The sequence below is a fragment of the Cavia porcellus genome, unplaced genomic scaffold, assembly GCF_034190915.1.
Source record: "Cavia porcellus strain 051 isolate PalLab524CR breed Dunkin Hartley unplaced genomic scaffold, mCavPor4.1 scaffold_5, whole genome shotgun sequence".
Taxonomy (NCBI): domain Eukaryota; kingdom Metazoa; phylum Chordata; class Mammalia; order Rodentia; family Caviidae; genus Cavia; species Cavia porcellus.
The window spans coordinates 17,677,836-17,694,192 of NW_026947488.1; the positions used below are offsets into that span (position 1 = coordinate 17,677,836).

The following is a 16,357-nucleotide window of genomic DNA, read 5'->3' on the forward strand; positions in this document are numbered from 1 at the left end:
TAAGTTGAAAAATAACTTGCCAGAGCCCACTATTTCCTCCCAAGACCTTCCCACCTGACTGCCAACTGGATGCTCACAGTGGGTGGGCAGAACAGGGAATAGATCCCTATCTTCCTTGGTGAAAAAACTGAAGCCCAGAGAAGGTGAGCGACTTATCCAAAGTCACACAGCAATTTGGCAGCAAACTTAAAACTGGGAGCAATAGTTCTGGACTTCCAGGCCATACCCTCTTCCCCAAGGGCATCCTGAATGGAGTCTTTAGCTTGTCCTCCCTGAGTGTCCCCTTGTGTCTAGGGAGTCCCAGGCAGACACTTGAGCTGGTAGAAGCTAACAGCCTTGAGGCCGAGCAGGCTCCTGACCCAGGGCTGGAGATGCTTAGAGGTCACCTGGTCCAAGTGCCCTCCCGCGTGGGCTGAGACTCAAGGGGAAGCCTAGCAAGGGGTTGGGGGGAACTCTGCTTCACCACCACCCTCCCCACCATCTCTCCGCCAGGGGAGAGGCCAGCTGAGAGCGGCTGAGGCTCTTCTTGCTTCTCTCTGCTCTGAATCTGCAGTGGGCGGCCCAGGGCCAGGCATCCCCTCCTGGGGAGGGGTCAGATAACCAGAAGCAGCAGTGTGGGACTGGGGCAGTGGCCACTCAACATGCAGCTCTGCGTCTTCTTTGCTAGGGGTCTTAGCTTTGTGAGTTGCTTTACCTCTGGGTGCCTGCTGCCATAGGCCACCCCAAGGCATTTCCTCAGAGGACTGTGTGAGGATTAGCCGCATCGATCCTTGTGGGATAGTATCTGGCATATAGTAGGATAACGTGTCTTAGGTATTTGTGTTAGACTAGGTTTTGGAGGCAGAGAGACCTGGAGTGGAAGGTTGGCTTTACTTCCTATTTGCTGTGTGACTGTGGACAAATCAGTTGACCTCTCTGATCCCTGGTTTCTATGAAGTGAGGAATGTGTCTTCCTTAAGGCCAGTGTGAGGCTAAGATAGAGATGTGTATGGAACCCCAGCACAGGAGGTTAGTACACAGGTCCTAACATTTAACAGCACTATTCTTACAGACACACACACACACACACACACACACACGCCTGGTTGGTGCTCGCACATCATAGCTATCATGAACAATCCCTTTGTTTGGCAGACTGTAGGGAGGGAGAGGTAATCAGCCCTGAACATAACACTCACAGATTCAGTTGCTGCGTTAGGCAGAGTCCCACGGCTGGGGTCCCTGGTGTGGGCAGAGCCCCTAGGCTGGAGGCAGCAACCCTGCTCTGCAGCTGGGCTTAGCCAAGGCAATGCTGTGTGACCTCAGAGCTGTCACCACCCCACTCTGAGCTTCCTTTTACTCATCAGCAAAAGGGGGGAGGGCTGAGCCACTCTCACAGAGTGCTCTGCAGTCCTGCTGTGAGACCACAAGGGACAGGGACAGGGACAGGCACAGGGACAGGGACAGGGACCAGGTGCAGCACGGAGGGGCACAGCCCAGGGGTGGTGTCTGTTTGGAACTGGGTGTGATGAGTACCGGTGTGTGTGGGTGAGTGTGTGAGTGGGGTGCTCCAGGACTGCGTGTGTGCTAGTGTGGATGTGTGCGTGCATGCGATGAGCAAGAGGCATACGGATGTGGCACCTGGCTCCTGGAGGTGTATGGCCTGCCGCAGCCTCAGAGCATGGGGCTGGAGCTGCCTCTGAGCTTTCCGTGGACACCCAGCCTGGGCCCTGCAGCATCAGCAGTCAGGCTCTCCAGGGCCCTGAGTCACCTGGCCATGTAGGGGCCTCTGAGTGGGTGGAGAGGAGACCTGGCCCAGTCTCTGTCCTTGGCAGGTCCCAAGCTCAGCCTCCTGCCTTGGCAGGGCTCTGGACTTCAGTGAGGGCTTAGGTGTGGCAGCTGCCTGGGGAGTGGACTCTCCTCAGGGGTACAGCAGCCCTGTGTTTGGAGCGGTCACAGGGTCACCCTGGCAGGTGGCCAAGGAGATATTCACCTCTAGCTGAGCTGCAGGCCAGGGCTGTGTGCCATCCTGTCGGGGGAGGAGAACCCAGAGAGGAAGCCATGCCCGAGGGGAGGGCATGCTGCCACCAAAGCCATCTGCCATCTCTCCCTCCACGAGGTAGACTTAGGTGGTCACCAACCCAAGTGACCAGACTTGACCATTCCCGAGGAAACCGCCTTCCCTGTGGGTGCCTGGAAACCTCCCATCAGTGAAGCACTGTGGCGGGCCCCTGTTTACGTGATGACCTGGGTTGGCATCTCTACCCATTTAGTTGCTGTGTGATCTCCTAAAAGGTACTCCAAATCTCTGAGCCTTAGTTTATTTTTCACAAATAACTTTTTTTCCCCCAAAAAACTTAGGAACTCTTTAAAAGCAGCTTTGGGTTTATAGAATCAAGCAAATCCCCCCTCCCCCATCCTGGGGGTAGAATCCAGGGCCTTGGGCACACTGGACCAGCTTTCTACCACTGAGCTATATCGTCAGCCCTCAAATAGCTTCTTTATGTAACACCTCTGATTTACAAATATATCACTTTTAATACTTATTCACTGGGTGCTGACTATGTGCCAGGTCCTGTTCCAAGAACTGGAGACTGCGGGGAAAGAAACTCAGATCCCTGCCCGAAGGGAGCTGGAGTTCCAGTGGGGGCAGACAGGTGATTAGCAGTTAAAACAGTAGAGTAGGATGGGTGTCAGGGTGTCGGAGTGTCAGGGAGAGGGCGGGGGGACAGTTTAAAATAGGGTGGCCCACGGGGCAGGCCTCTTAGAGAAGGCAACGTTTGAGTCAGAGCTTGCACAGGTGAGGGAGTGGGCAACCCAGGGCCCTGGGAGTGAGTGGGTGAAGAGAAGGCTGTGTGCTGGGCAGCCACAGGGGGAGGCGGGGTGGCCGCCGCAGGGTGGATGGCAGGAGACAGCCAGGAGACAGCTCAGAGGGAGAAACAGCTGGCCGTGGTGGCGAAGGCCTGTATTCCCAGCTCCTTGGGAGACTGAGGCGGGGAATCCCAAGTTCAAGATCAGCCTGGGCAACCAAGTGAGACCCTGTCTCCAGATAAAATGAAGCGGGCGGGGGATGTAGAGCCGCCCCTCCCTCCCCCGGAGTTGGATCCCAGTGTGGGAATAAGAGAGAAAGGATCATGCACCAGGGGTTTTAATCAAGACTCTCAGCCTGACCAAGGGCCTCATGAGTAAGTCAGGTGGCCCGTGGCCTGGGCTGGGAAGGTGGCGTGGCCACTCTCAGGAGTGGAAACTGGCACAGGCATGCTGTTCTGCGACAGACGTGGGCGACCAAGTATGGCAGTGTCAGGCCTGCTTCACAGTTGCTGCAGTTACCTCCAAACATGTACATTCATCTCGACTTCTGCACGACAGCGGTGGCCAGACCCGCCACTAAATCATGTTATATAATGGGTCAGTGCAGAAACACACATGTCATTATATAACACATTTGTTTTTAAAATATTTCAATAGATAGCTGTACTTCAACATGACTGGTTTCCTTTTTTCTCTAATGATCCTATGCATTATAGCTTGGTCAGTTAGAAACACTCTGAGAAGAGTCTATCCAAGTTCCCCCTGACTTTGTCCTGATCCCAACAAGGGTAGGAACCTGAAGTAGGGCCTGAGGCCACTGTGGGACCCTCGCTCTTTCCTGCAGGGACTGGAGAGCCACTGCAGGCTGCTGAGCAGGAGAGTGATGGGTGGCACTGCCCCATCAGTTCTCACTGCGGGCCTCTTATTGGAGAGAACAGGGACTGACAAATGGCTAAATGTAGCAGGGACAATGTTGGGGACTGTGGCCCTGGAGTGTGACAGGCAAGGCCAGGGCGGGAGGCAGAGGTCGGCTTCCACCTCTTGCTTCTCCCCTGCAAGCCTGGCAGTCAGGGCTGGTTCTTAGCAGGACCAGACCTGGGTCTCTTCCCCCCAGGGTCTGAAGGCTGGTTGAGGAGCTCTCACAGGTCCATTTTAGACTGTGGCAGAACTGGGAAGAACGGGACCAGGGGACCTTGGGTCAGGCATGCTGCAGGGAGCCATGGATGCCTTGGGAGAGGCTCCCTGGTGGGGACCAGAGTGTATCAACAGCTAATATTCACAGGGCACTTCTGCTATGCCAGGCACTGTCCCAAGACATGTCCCCACACCCCAAGTGATGTGGGCACTGACCAATATCCTCATTTTTACAAAAGAGGACACAGGCAGAGACAGTAAGTTACAAGCCCACAGTCACAAGCTAGCAAACAGCAATCTTGGTTTCTAAAAAAGCTGGCAAGGGTGAGGACAGAAGGATGCACAAAAGGCAGGGGATACAGACAGGAAGGGCCGTTTTCACGCCTGGAGAGGGAGGTAGCCAGGCAGGTTGCATCACAAATCCAGTGCATTTTCTTCTAATGTGTTTAATTACCTAATTAACTAATTTAACTAATGGTACTAGAGATTGAATCCAGGCCCTTCACACTAAACTGCATCCTCAGCCTTTTTAAAATTTTTTTTTTACAGAGACAGGTCTGGCTAAGTTGTCATCCTCCTGCCTCAGCCTCTAACATTCCCAGTGTGCACCACCATGCCTGGCATTCTCTCACCAAGGAAACCACAGAGCACAGTGGGTCAGATGACGTGGATGGTCAGCAGGACTGCCACTGCTACAACCTTGTTCTCTGGCCTCCCTGCATCTTTGTCTTTCTCGACCTCACCACAGTCCCCAGAGGCAGACAAGGCCGAGACAGGAAGCACACTCACACTACTCTACACCGTGGAGCCTTCTGAAAACCCAGTGGCCTCAAACTGTCACCTGTGATGGTGCTTGAAAATTCACTGTTCAGGTGCTGTTGTGTAAAGTGTGATGCTTGGCATGTGAACGTGTGTGACATCATTCAATCCACACAGCCCCTGGTCAGGAAAGATACTGCCATTAGCAGCAGAGAAAAGTGAGACCTAGGGACATAAAGCCACCACACATGGCCATGTGGCTGAGAAGCGGCAGCTTGGGCCTGTCCCTTGACTCTGGCTGATCCTTCAGCCTGCACTGGCACTTACTGAGCACATTCTGTGCACTGTGTGCTGTTCTAGATGATTTGCAAGTGTTCTTTTGTGAATCCTCTGTCCAGGAGGTGGTATCGTGATTCTCAGTTACAGACGGGGTAATGAATGGAGGAGGGGAGTTTAAGATACTTGTGCAAGGGGCTGGGGATTTAGCTCAGCGGCATGAGCGCCTGCCTTGCAAGCAGGCAGTTGTGAGCTCGATCCCCGATACCGATAAAAAGGAAAAAGACCAAAAAAGGAAAAATTTTCTGTTAAAAAAAAAAAAAGATACTTGTGCAAAATGACCCAGCTGGTCAGTGGCAGAGCCAAGCCTAAAACCTAACCTATCTGTCCCCAGAGTTCGGGCTCTGGACCCCACACAGTCCTGCTGCCCTCTGAGTCTGGAATGGCCCCACGTGCCCAGTGTACTGTCATCTCACCTGCAGGTGAGCTATTTATTGCTATTAACAGCTCACGTGCTGTTAAGGATAAGCTTCTCACAACAGGGGAACCTGTATTTGTGCATGCAAGGCCCTTGGAGGTGGAGGGAAGGCAAAGACCTTGTCTGCTAAGCTCTTACTACACGCCAAGCACTTAACATATGCCTGGCCTCTAAAACCTCCAAGAATTAAGCAGGAAAGAATGTAAAGTTCCCTTTTTCAGATAAAGTGATGAGGCTCAGATAGATGAAGTGACTTATCCTGGGTTACTCAGCCAATAAACAGCAAAGAAAAGGCTGGAACCCGAGCCCATGTAAGCACAGAGCCTATGCCCTTCTTTGCCAGGTGGCACTGCCTCTGGAATTGACCATGGAGTTCCAGAAGGGAGACCCAGGCAGCCGAGACCCAGGCAGCCGAGACCCAGGCAAGAGAGATGGGAGGGTGTTCAGGCTAGCTTGGTGGAGAGATAGTCAAAAGTAGGGTACAGCAGGAGCTTGGTGAAGACATAGTGAAATATAGGGGTGCAGTGGGTGGTTCCATCTCTGACTGCAAGACCACCCAAGCCCTGAGCTTGGACTGAATAGGGTATGTTCTGTGAGGGAGAAGCGAAGGATCCCTCAGGGGATGGGGATGGGAGGTGCTTTCCTCTTGACCCCTGTCTAGGCCCAGCCACTGGGGCCTGATACTTGAAGGTTGGATAGAAGGTGGTTCTGGAATCTGGAGGTCAGTCTGATTCATCTGCAAATGCCCAATGCCTTATACAGGGCCCGACATGCAGTAGGTCAGCAAGCATGTGCAGAATTATGGAAGAGTCCCAGGATGACCTTGGGTGATGCTGGCCCTGGGTTTCTTATCACTGTGCACAGACACTGGGGATTGAATTCAGTGTCTTGTCCATGCTGAGCTGTACTCTAGCCCCTCTACCTAGAATTTTAATGACATCATAACATCACTATTAACAGAGCTGTGACCCTCTCCAGGCAGCAGCAGCAGCAGTAGCACTTTTTGTGTAGCCATGTCATTTCACCGGCATAATGGCCCTCTGAGGAAGTGATTACACTGGCCTCATTGCACAGTTTTTGCCACTGAGGGTCTGAAAAGACAAGGTGGCCTGTCCACAGCTTCACAGTGAGTGAGGGGGAAGATGGATCCCTAAACTGGTACCCAGAGGTGGCCGGTGGCCCGGCTTCCTCAGCATCACCCAGTGGCCTGCTGGAGAGCCAGGGTCTGGACCTGGCCATGGAAGTAGGACCTCTGGGGCCAAATTCAGCAGGCGGAATCTTAACTGGGAGCACCAGGTAATTCTAGTGCATGCTCAGGTGTGAGTAGGGCTCTGTGGAGCATCGTTCTGTCCTCTACAAAATTCCCAGCCCTCTTGTGAGGGCTGGAATTCCAGGTGGCTACTATCACTAGCATTATCCTGTTTCCAGCACAATGAAACAGCCTGGACCAATACTCAAAACCAAGTCTTCAGCGTCCAAAGCCCTTTCTTTGCACGGAATCTGCCTTTCCATCTGGAAAAGCCAGAGAATGGAACAAAGGCTCTTCCAAGGAGGGAAAAGTCTGGCGGTGCCACCTAGGCCCCAGCAGGATGCTTCTGGGCTCTGGCCATGGTGCTGAACGCACGCCCCAGAGAAAGGACGGGTTGGGAGACTGTTTCTTAGAGGTGCCCCATCTTACGGGCAGTCAGTCCTTGGCTTCACTCGAAGGAAGCGGGAACCCTGCTAACCCAGCACCAGGCTGATTTCCCACCCCCCACGTCCCCGCTCCCCTGGGCCCAAAGGATTTCGGGGGCCGTAGCCGGACTGCGCTTGAAGCACAAAACACAGCAGATCTGCTGGGCGAGTGGGGCTGGCCTGAGGCCGTGTGTTAATTCCTTCCTTCCTTCGCCCTCCGGAGAAGAGGAAGGGGGCACGGCTGGGAGTGTCAGCCAGGAGAGAGGGCACGGAGCCGTGACCTGGGGGCCGCGTGTCCGGACGGCAGCAGAAGGGAGCGCGTCTCCTCCCCGCGGCGGCGCCCCCGCCCTTCCCGCGGCAGCGTCTCTTCCCTTCCCCTCGCCTTTGTGTCTCTTCCAAGCCCCCCACACACCGGGTCTTTCCGGGAGGGGACGGGGCTAAACGGACGATCCCGGGACCGGTGCTGTTCCTCCCCGGGGCGCAGCCCCCCCCCCACCCCCAGACTGCTGGTCCCCGGCCCGGCGCCCCGCGCTGCTCTACCTTCTGCGAGCTGAAGGACTGGGTCCAGTGGTACAGAACCAGGCTCTCCTTGGGCCAATGGGCGGGGCTGGCCGCCTCGGGCGCGTCGGGGGCCTCGGCCGGCCTGGCCGCATCGCTCTCTAGCGCCGAGATGGGCCACCAGCTGCAGTTGGTGGGGGTCAGGTTGTTGGGGGTCGCCATGGCGCCCGCGATCCGAGGAGGAAGAAGGCGGCTCCGGCGGCGGCGGCGGCTCTCTCGCCCCGCATCACATGGCCTCGCCGAGCCTGTCCCTCTCTCTCCCTCCCCCCTTCCCCGCGAATGTCATTACTCACTGGGCGGTGGGGGAGGGGGCGAGGGGATCCCGGGAGCTCCGCGCTCCTCCCACCCGGCCGCGCCGCCGCCGGACCTCGCTGGGCAGCGGGATCGCGGAGGTGCGCAGCCGGGAGCGGTTCGCGCCCCCCGGAGGGCCCGCGCGGTCACCTGCCACAGGACTCCACACACACACTGGCTCCCTCCGCCTTCTAAGGAAACACCTCCGCGGACCACGGATGTTACAGAGATCCAGTTCGTTCTTAAATTAGTGTCGGAAATAGCTGGTCTTCTTGGAGGCTATCATTTTCTTCTAAAGGACCTCAAAGGGTGCAAAGGGTGCGCTTTACTTCATAAGCACACGGCACATATTGTGCTCTGCGGTCTCTACAGCAGATCATTTAGCCTGCATTTTACCGAGGAGGAAACTAAGGCACAAAGACTAAGTGACCTTACCCAAGGTCACCCAGCTGCGAAGTGGTGGAGCTGAGAGGCAAACCTTGGCAATCTGGCTCCAGAGTCTGTGTTTCTGTAGCCATAAGGTCTTGATGTGATGATAATGTAGACAGCAGCAGAGCAAAAGCATTCATCTGCTGGAGCAGGCTGCATGCACCGTCTCATTTGATCTGCACGGTAATCACTTTTCCCCGATGGGATGAGGACACCCAGAGAGGTGCCTGCTCCAAGGCCCCACTTTCTTCCAGGAGAAAGACACAATCAGAGGAGTCCGAGAAAGCTTATGTCTTTGCCTTGGGTGACCCTAAAAATCCATGGAGACTTCACATGAAGTTCCTTAGTACACCCAAGCCCCACATGTTTTAATCTACCATTGGGCAAATGCAGTTCTTGAGGCGGTAGATGGAAAGGGGACATGCTGTTATGGTGCGTTCCTCTCAGAGGGTTCTTACGCAAACAAAGATGACCACAGCATCATTGTGAGAAATAATTTATGGGACCACCACCATATATGTGGTCCCCTGTGTACTGGATATCCTAATGCAGGAACGCCCGGGCACATCGCCTCCCAGACTCAAACATGGCTCTTGAGAAGTCAGTGAACTTCCTTCTATTAGGTAACAGAGGTTCTGTGAGTCAGGGGTTTCCTTTTTGCCTTGGCTGCCAAGAAGCTTGGAGCTACATTTTCTATCAAGTCTCAGTTCTTACACTGGTTCAACAAATTCTTTTATGAAATTTCCTCCTTTCTCTTCAGAGTGTCTTATTCAATAATTTAGAGAGACATAGTGCATCTTGAAGGGAAAATGCAAATATATGAATTCAAGGACGCATGACCTGAGACATTTGATAGAGCTGCAAAATTTAGTCTTTTTAACCTTTTTTAAAATCTTTTTGAGACAGGGTTTCACTATGCATTTCAGGCTAAACTTTACCTCACTTTGTAGCCCAGGTAGGCCTCGAACTCAGTGATCCTCCTGCCTCAGCCTCCTGAGTGCTGGGATTACAGGTGTTCATGATCACACCTATAATCCCAGGAGTTCCTGGGAGTTACATTAAACACCATGGAGTTCCTTCTTCATCTTGAACCTGATTGCTTCCAGAGGGCCTGACCACAGCAATCATGTTCACATGTGTATCCAGTCCTTGACAAGTGTTAACTATGGACCAGCGTGTGCCAGGCTATGCCCCAGAGATAGGGAAATGGACACTGCGTGGCCTTTGCATTGTTCACTGAGGAACACAACACAAGAGACCTACCCCACACTTTTCAACATTTCTGCTATACAGACAAACCATAAAAACTAACGTGGCAATTCCTCTTGATGAGCATATATGCTGCTTCTAATCTTCTGTTACAAAAATAAAGCTGTGGTGACTTATTCATCCATTTGGACACATCTGAGTATAATCTGCATGTTAAATTCCTCAACATGGCATTGCTGGATCCAAAAGACCTATCTCTGTCAAAGATCCCAATTAACACTCTCACTAAGAACCTAGGATATATAACACAGTAATCATCTTCAATTTCCTATTAACTTAATCTGGAGCCCTGTATGACTTTTATACTGGTTTATCATGACTGATCTTAGTTAAATCTGGTTTGTTTGATAGCTGTTTGGTATTGACAGATTTTATTCAAAACTTATATGATTGATAGTATCAAGTCTGAGAGTTTAGGCAATTACACTGAAGATGACAAGACTCTATGATACATATTCTGGCTTGATTACTACCTGTTTTTGAAGTTTTATACTACATACAAAATTGTGTTTTTATTATACTGTTATGTACTGATATATTCAATTATACTATTTCTGATGATATAGCCAATTCTATTGAAGATAACAAGAGACAACACAGTAACCATGGTAAAACCCCTTGTACAGCAGGCTTATATGTGTGTTTATAGGAATATGTTTTGTTTTGTCTTGCTTTGTTTTGTTCCTCCCTCTAATATAGAAAGGATAAAAATACATGTTAAGACTCATGTATGCACAGAACCAATAAAGTTTATGAGAACTGATCTTATGACACATGATGAAATGAACAAATACTTTGAAGAAAAAGAGACACTACAGTACCCAGTGCTGATCCAGGAGTATCATAATGTGAAACTCAGTAATACTATTATTCTTTGCTCAGAGTGATTTTTTGTTGAACAGAACTGGTTGCAGTCTCGCTGTTTGAAACCCCACTTTATATGCTCCACTTTTGTATCTTGAATACCTATTTGTAAGAGGACAAAATGTAAATATTAACTAGTGATTTCTTACTGTTTATTCTTTCTTTGAAAGAATGTATTATTTCTGCCCATTTTCTGTTTTGTTTAGTCTTTCTTTAAATAAAATTTAAAAAAGAAGAAAAAAAAAGAATCTAGGAAAATGGCCATTTCCCCATATTCTTGCCATATTTTTAATGATTTTGTCTTTGTCTTTTTTCCAGTGCTGGTAATCTAACCCAGGGCCTCCACCATGCTAGGCAAGTCTTTGGCCACTGAGGTACATTCCCAGCCCAACCCAGCAAAAATTTTAAACATCTTTTTCTTTGCATATCTATGGGTGAAAAATGGAATCTTTAATTTTTCCATCTTTGAAACATACAACAAATCCAAGAAAGTACCTAATAAGCACTCATATTTCCATCACTTAGACATAATCATTATTAAACTTTGCCATATTTGTTTAATTGGGGAAGTGTAGTGTTTTGAAATAAGTTACAGCTATCACATTATTTCTCAAACTAAATATTTCACTGTTAGATATATCATAAAGTACTTGAAAAGTTTATATCTAACAATAGGTCATTTTCATGCATAAAACACTTTAAAATCAAACAGGCATAGTGGCACACACCTGTAATGCCAGCACTTAGGGAGGCTGAAGCAGCAAAATCTCAAGCTCTAGCACAGCCTGTGCAACTTAGTGATTTAGTGAGACTTTGTCTCACAACAAAAAACAAAAAAGGCTGGGATGTAGTTCAGTGCAAAAGCCCTGGGTGCAATCTCCAATACCACCAAAACCAGCCTTAATAATCTAGTTCATTTTCACATTTCCATGGTGTAGCCAGAATGCGTTTATAGTTGGTTTGACCAGGATTCAACCAAGGAGTACAGAAATTTTTGTCTTATTTCTTAAGTGGTCCTGTCTTTTACCCCCATGACCTGGGCTCGTGAAGAGCCAGAGTCAGCCCTTATACAACGTTCCATGCTAAGATTTATCTGATTCCTTCAGTGTATCTCCTTTTAGCCTCAAACATGCTTATCAAGTACTCTACCACTGGGCTACCCTCCCAACCCCCATCCCTATTATTTCTTATAATCTAGGATGGGTTAAATATAATGGGGCAAGAATTTAATGGCTACCTCCTGGTAGTGCTATGTGATTCAAGTTACCTCCCAACAGGAGTACACACAGTTTCTTGGTGTCCCACTATGGATAATGCCGAGTTTGAACATGGGACGAAGGTGGCAACATATCTCTCCCTGGTAAATGTCCAGTTCTCCTCTCTCGCTAGTACCTTCAGATATCCAGGCCCTTTACCACTCACAGCCTTGACTGAGTCACTGATCGGAGGCTGATGATTTTCTAATTTTGTTCTTTCATCTGTATTTCTCAGGTGGCATTCTTTTCTTGAATTTCATTAACTATAGGTGAATTACCAACCTTTCAAATGTTTAGAGGTCATTTTAATTTATTTCCCAGTGAATTGCTTGTGTTTCCACAGGAAACCCAGGCAGTTATACTGCAGTGTACTCGGTGCTGATGCTGGGAGGAGGAAAAAAATGCAGGGGAGCTGGGGAGGAGCAGCGGAGGAAGGCCTCTTACTTGGGAGAATGCTTACAAAAAACAACATTCATTTATCTTACTTTCTCCTTTTAAGTCAAACTCTCCCGTGGATACCAATAGGAAAGATGTTTAGGATGAGAGCTAACAAAAATAATTTTAGATACAAAAGCCCAAACCCACAAAGGTGCATCTACATTTATTATGATTCCCAACCAGGAAGCCTCATGTGAGGCTTTAATCATGGGCATAAGAGGTGTCTCAAAAGAGGTATAAAAGATGCAGTGCCCCTCAAGACCCAAAGCTTCCCAAGAAAGTAAACATTGTCTTTCTTTTTCTTTTCTTACCTTTGGCAGTGTGGGGAATGATCTCAGAGCCTTGCTCAAGCTAGGCAAGTGCTCTAGGACTGAGCTATATCCCTAGCCCAACCCTGTCATTTTAAACAAGGCAATGGAGATTGCAATAATTAATAAATTCTTCATCTTTCTAAAGTCTCCATTCCATATTTTTAGGGTCTTTTCCTTCTTGTTTCCAGTATACTAATTCCACTGGTTGAGGGTAGCTCTAATTCTCAAAGGTGACATTATTTTTAAAGTCTTGGAGGATACTTCGGTCCCCTGCCAATTTCATTTCCCTCCACATCCCTAGACATTTCAGTTCCTGCTTGGATTAAAAGAGCTGGGCAAGGGATTGTAAATTTGACATACAGGGCTCAAAAACTTCTGTTGCATGAAAATAATCATGAAATGTAGTTAAAAGATAAGCAACAGATGGGGAGAAATATTCACAACTCGTACAACAGAAACATTAATCATATATAAAAGTTCTTACAAACCAATCAAACATAGTTAAAACTACTTTAAAGGACAGAAGACATAAACAATTCATAGCAAAATGCACACTGTGAGCACTGTGATAATCTCTCCAACATCCATTCTCCCCGCAGTGCCCATCACATTGCATCTTGTGGGAGTGAGCTTCTTCCCACTCCTGCTGCCAGTGGTTAAAGCCAGTCACGGTGATCCTGCCCTCCCTTGCTCCAGTTATTAGTTCTAGGATAAGATAGACTTATCAAGGGCATGGCCCCCAATGATTTACTTTCTCCAGCTAAGCTCTATCTCCTCAAATGCCAAGCACCTCCAAAGAGCATCATCAGCTGGGGACCAAACTTTCAGTACCCAAGGTTTTGGAGGTCATCTGAGATTCAAACCATAATACTATCTTAAGCAGCCATAAAGCTCCAACTCCCCATGGATTTAAGAGTTATAGGAGCCAATAATTCCCTACCTGCAATTCTAAAATCCAACAAGCTATTAAAGCAAATTCTCCCTTCTCCATCTTCCCTGTAAGTGTGAGACAAACTCATTTGCTGATAGCACCTGACCTGAACTGACATGAAGCTATTTTCAGTTGCTCTGTCCTGTTTTCCCTACTGGGAATGATACATATTATACAGTATAATCCTGTATTAAATTTCTAAAATTTCATGAAATCTGAATTCCAAAATTCATTTCAGATAAGATATTGTGGATTTGCCTAGGCTTTTAAGTGAAAAATTTGGCAGAATGGAAGACAAATCTTTGAAATATGTCTATGGTGGCTGACATCTAGTGTACTTGTTATGGTTTGGGTCTCAGCAACGTGTAATGCAGTCATAGGTGGGGCTTTTTCAGAGGTGGCTGAATCTAGAGTGCATAATAGTGTGATTAAGGTATACAATTACTAAATCAGTCCACGGATTGGTTTGGCACAGCCCTAATCTTAGTAGCCTAGATACAATAGAAGGGACACAAAGAGGCTTGACTTCTCCCTTATGTGCTTTGCTAACTTCTGCCTGCCAAGAACTATTTCTCCTCTCTGATGCCTCAGCTGATTATGGATGGACTGAAACCTCTACAAACTATGAGCCAAATAAACCTTTCCTTGTTTAACTTTGGGTGTTGGGTATTTTGTCTCAGCAATGAGAAAAATAACTAAGACGGAAATTGGTCACTAGAGAAGTGGGTTTGTTGCTGTGACTGTACCTGACCATGTGGTTCAGAGCTTTTGGAACTGGCTGTGGGGAGGAGTTAGGGAAAGTTGGGAGATGTCATCTAAAAATGTAGAGCTCGTACACCTTAGGCTCAGAGCTAAGAAGATCAAAAGGCTGATAAAAATCCTGCCAGTAAATATCAGACTCAGAGGTTTATGCAAGGAAGAAGTATTAGCCATTGGACTCCAGATGATGTGTATTACAGCCTGGCAGAAAGTTTGTCTGTGTCTTGCTCGTGTCCAGAGACTACACCTAAGACTAAGACTAAGAGTGGTAGACTAAATCATCTTTTAGAATAATATTAAGGGAGTGGCATGACTACTGTTGAGGGCACTTAGCCAGATTTATGTTGAGAATCAAAAGCAAAGAGCCCAGAAAAATGATTCAAAACATTGTGAGTTTGGCCAGAAGGAAACTCCACTAAAACTGAGATGGAACAGAGGAGAAATTGATTGCTGAAAAGACTAGCAAGAAAAAGTTAAGTATTTATGAGCAAGACAACAGAAAAGATGGCCTGAGGACATCACAAGAACCAACAGAACTCCAACCTTTGCAGTCTCAAAGCTGAAAACATGAATTTGCTTTGAGAACAGAGCCACGGACATTATGCTCCAGAATGACAGTGGCCTAGAGAATTTGTTCCTCAGAATTGGGTTCAGAGTGCTCAGGGATCCAGACACTTGATCCCTACAGCTGAAAGAGAAGGAAGCCTTGTCATGGCTCCAGCTGGTGACAGATCTTTGCATCATTCACATGGCAATAGTTTTAGGTGCATACAGAATACGAAAGTTGTGAGGTCAGGAAGAATCCCACCCAGATTTTAGGAGGCGGCCGGGAAGTCAGGCAGTGTACCCCTGAGAGGGCAGTGCATGTGTGTGAAGCTGTGTGAAGCCGTGTGAAGCCAAAGGTGCACTGGAGACCCAGAACTTTGGAGAACCCAGGAACATGGACTCTCTGAGCAAAACTGTAATGAGGAAGCACAGCCAGGCCAAAAGAGAAGCCACTGGAGCTACCACCCCAGAAGTGCCTTAGGAGCCTTTTGGAGTTCACATCTTGCGACAGATTGCCTCATATGCTGCACATGAAACTACAAGACTTAACGTTTGCCTTGCTAGATTATGTTTTGGTCCTATTCCTGTATTTAACTTGTACCTTTTGGGATGGTAATGTTTATCTCATGCATTCTATGTTGGAAGTGTGTAAGTTTCTTTTCACTTGTATGGGGGCTCACAGCTAAGAGTTTGCTTAAATCTCAGAGGAGACTTGGGACATGGACTTTTCAGCAATGCTTAAAGTGTTAGGACTTTGGCAACTCCTGGAGATGGACCAAATGCTCTATGAATGAAGGACTGTACATGAGTCTCTGGGAGGCCAGGGGCAGAATGTTATGGTTTGGATCTAGATGTGATTGGTTTGGCACTGCAATAATCCCAGTAGCCTGGATACAATATAAGGGACAGAAAGAGGCTCATCATTTCCCTTGCTCTGCTGCCTTCTGCCCTCCATGAACTGTTTCTCTTCTGTGATGTCTCTCTGCCATGGCACCCTACCCTGGAGTCAGCCACACTGTGAGCCAAATAAACCTTTCCTACTTTAATTCTGGGTATTGGGTATCTTGTCTTAGCAATGAGAAAAGTAACTAAGACAGAATTCATCCCAGAAAAATCCCTGATTAGGTCTACAGTCTTAAGTCCCACCCAAGATCTGCTGGATGGAATCTACTGGGTAGCCCATTCCCAAGAGATCAGCATGCACTTCTGTGGTAGAAACTTTGCTCTAAAGCCCAGTGGCTTGTTTTGGAAGGATAGACGATCAGGTCCCCCAGCCATGATTGGTCTATCTTCCTCTCCATCCTCGCTCACTTCTGGAAGCTATAGCCTTTTCCAGTGTCACCAGAATGGTCTGTTCTCAAAGATCTGGGCCTTGCTGCCCCATGCTGTGACCATCTGTCCACAAGTTCTCTGTGGAAAGGTCTGCGCATGTGCTTGGTTTGATGAATCTACAGGGGCTCATAGGCCCTTCCTGCCAGGGAAGGTCACTGCAGACTGAAAGAGCAGATTGTAGGACCAGGCATCACCCAAAGAAGGTCTAAAAGACTTTAGATCTCCAGGCTGTAGAAAATGACAGACTCGCTCTGTGAGGTTT

The 16,357-nt window shown here is 48.4% G+C and overlaps 1 protein-coding gene across 2 annotated transcripts in view; it reads right to left on the reverse strand.

Annotated features, from left to right (window-relative positions):
• Gdap1l1 (ganglioside induced differentiation associated protein 1 like 1) overlaps positions 1-8,130 on the reverse strand; it is a 30,409-nt gene extending 22,279 nt beyond the window's left edge. Inside the window, exon 1 of one of the 2 annotated variants that reach the window (XM_003467668.5) lies at positions 7,652-8,130. In XM_003467668.5, the coding sequence (XP_003467716.3) occupies positions 7,652-7,831 (180 nt within the window). In that variant the 5' untranslated portion in view covers positions 7,832-8,130. The remainder of the gene's footprint in view (positions 1-7,651) is intronic. The other variant, XM_063248294.1, reaches the window with a different exon arrangement.
• Positions 8,131-16,357: the final 8,227 nt, after the last annotated feature.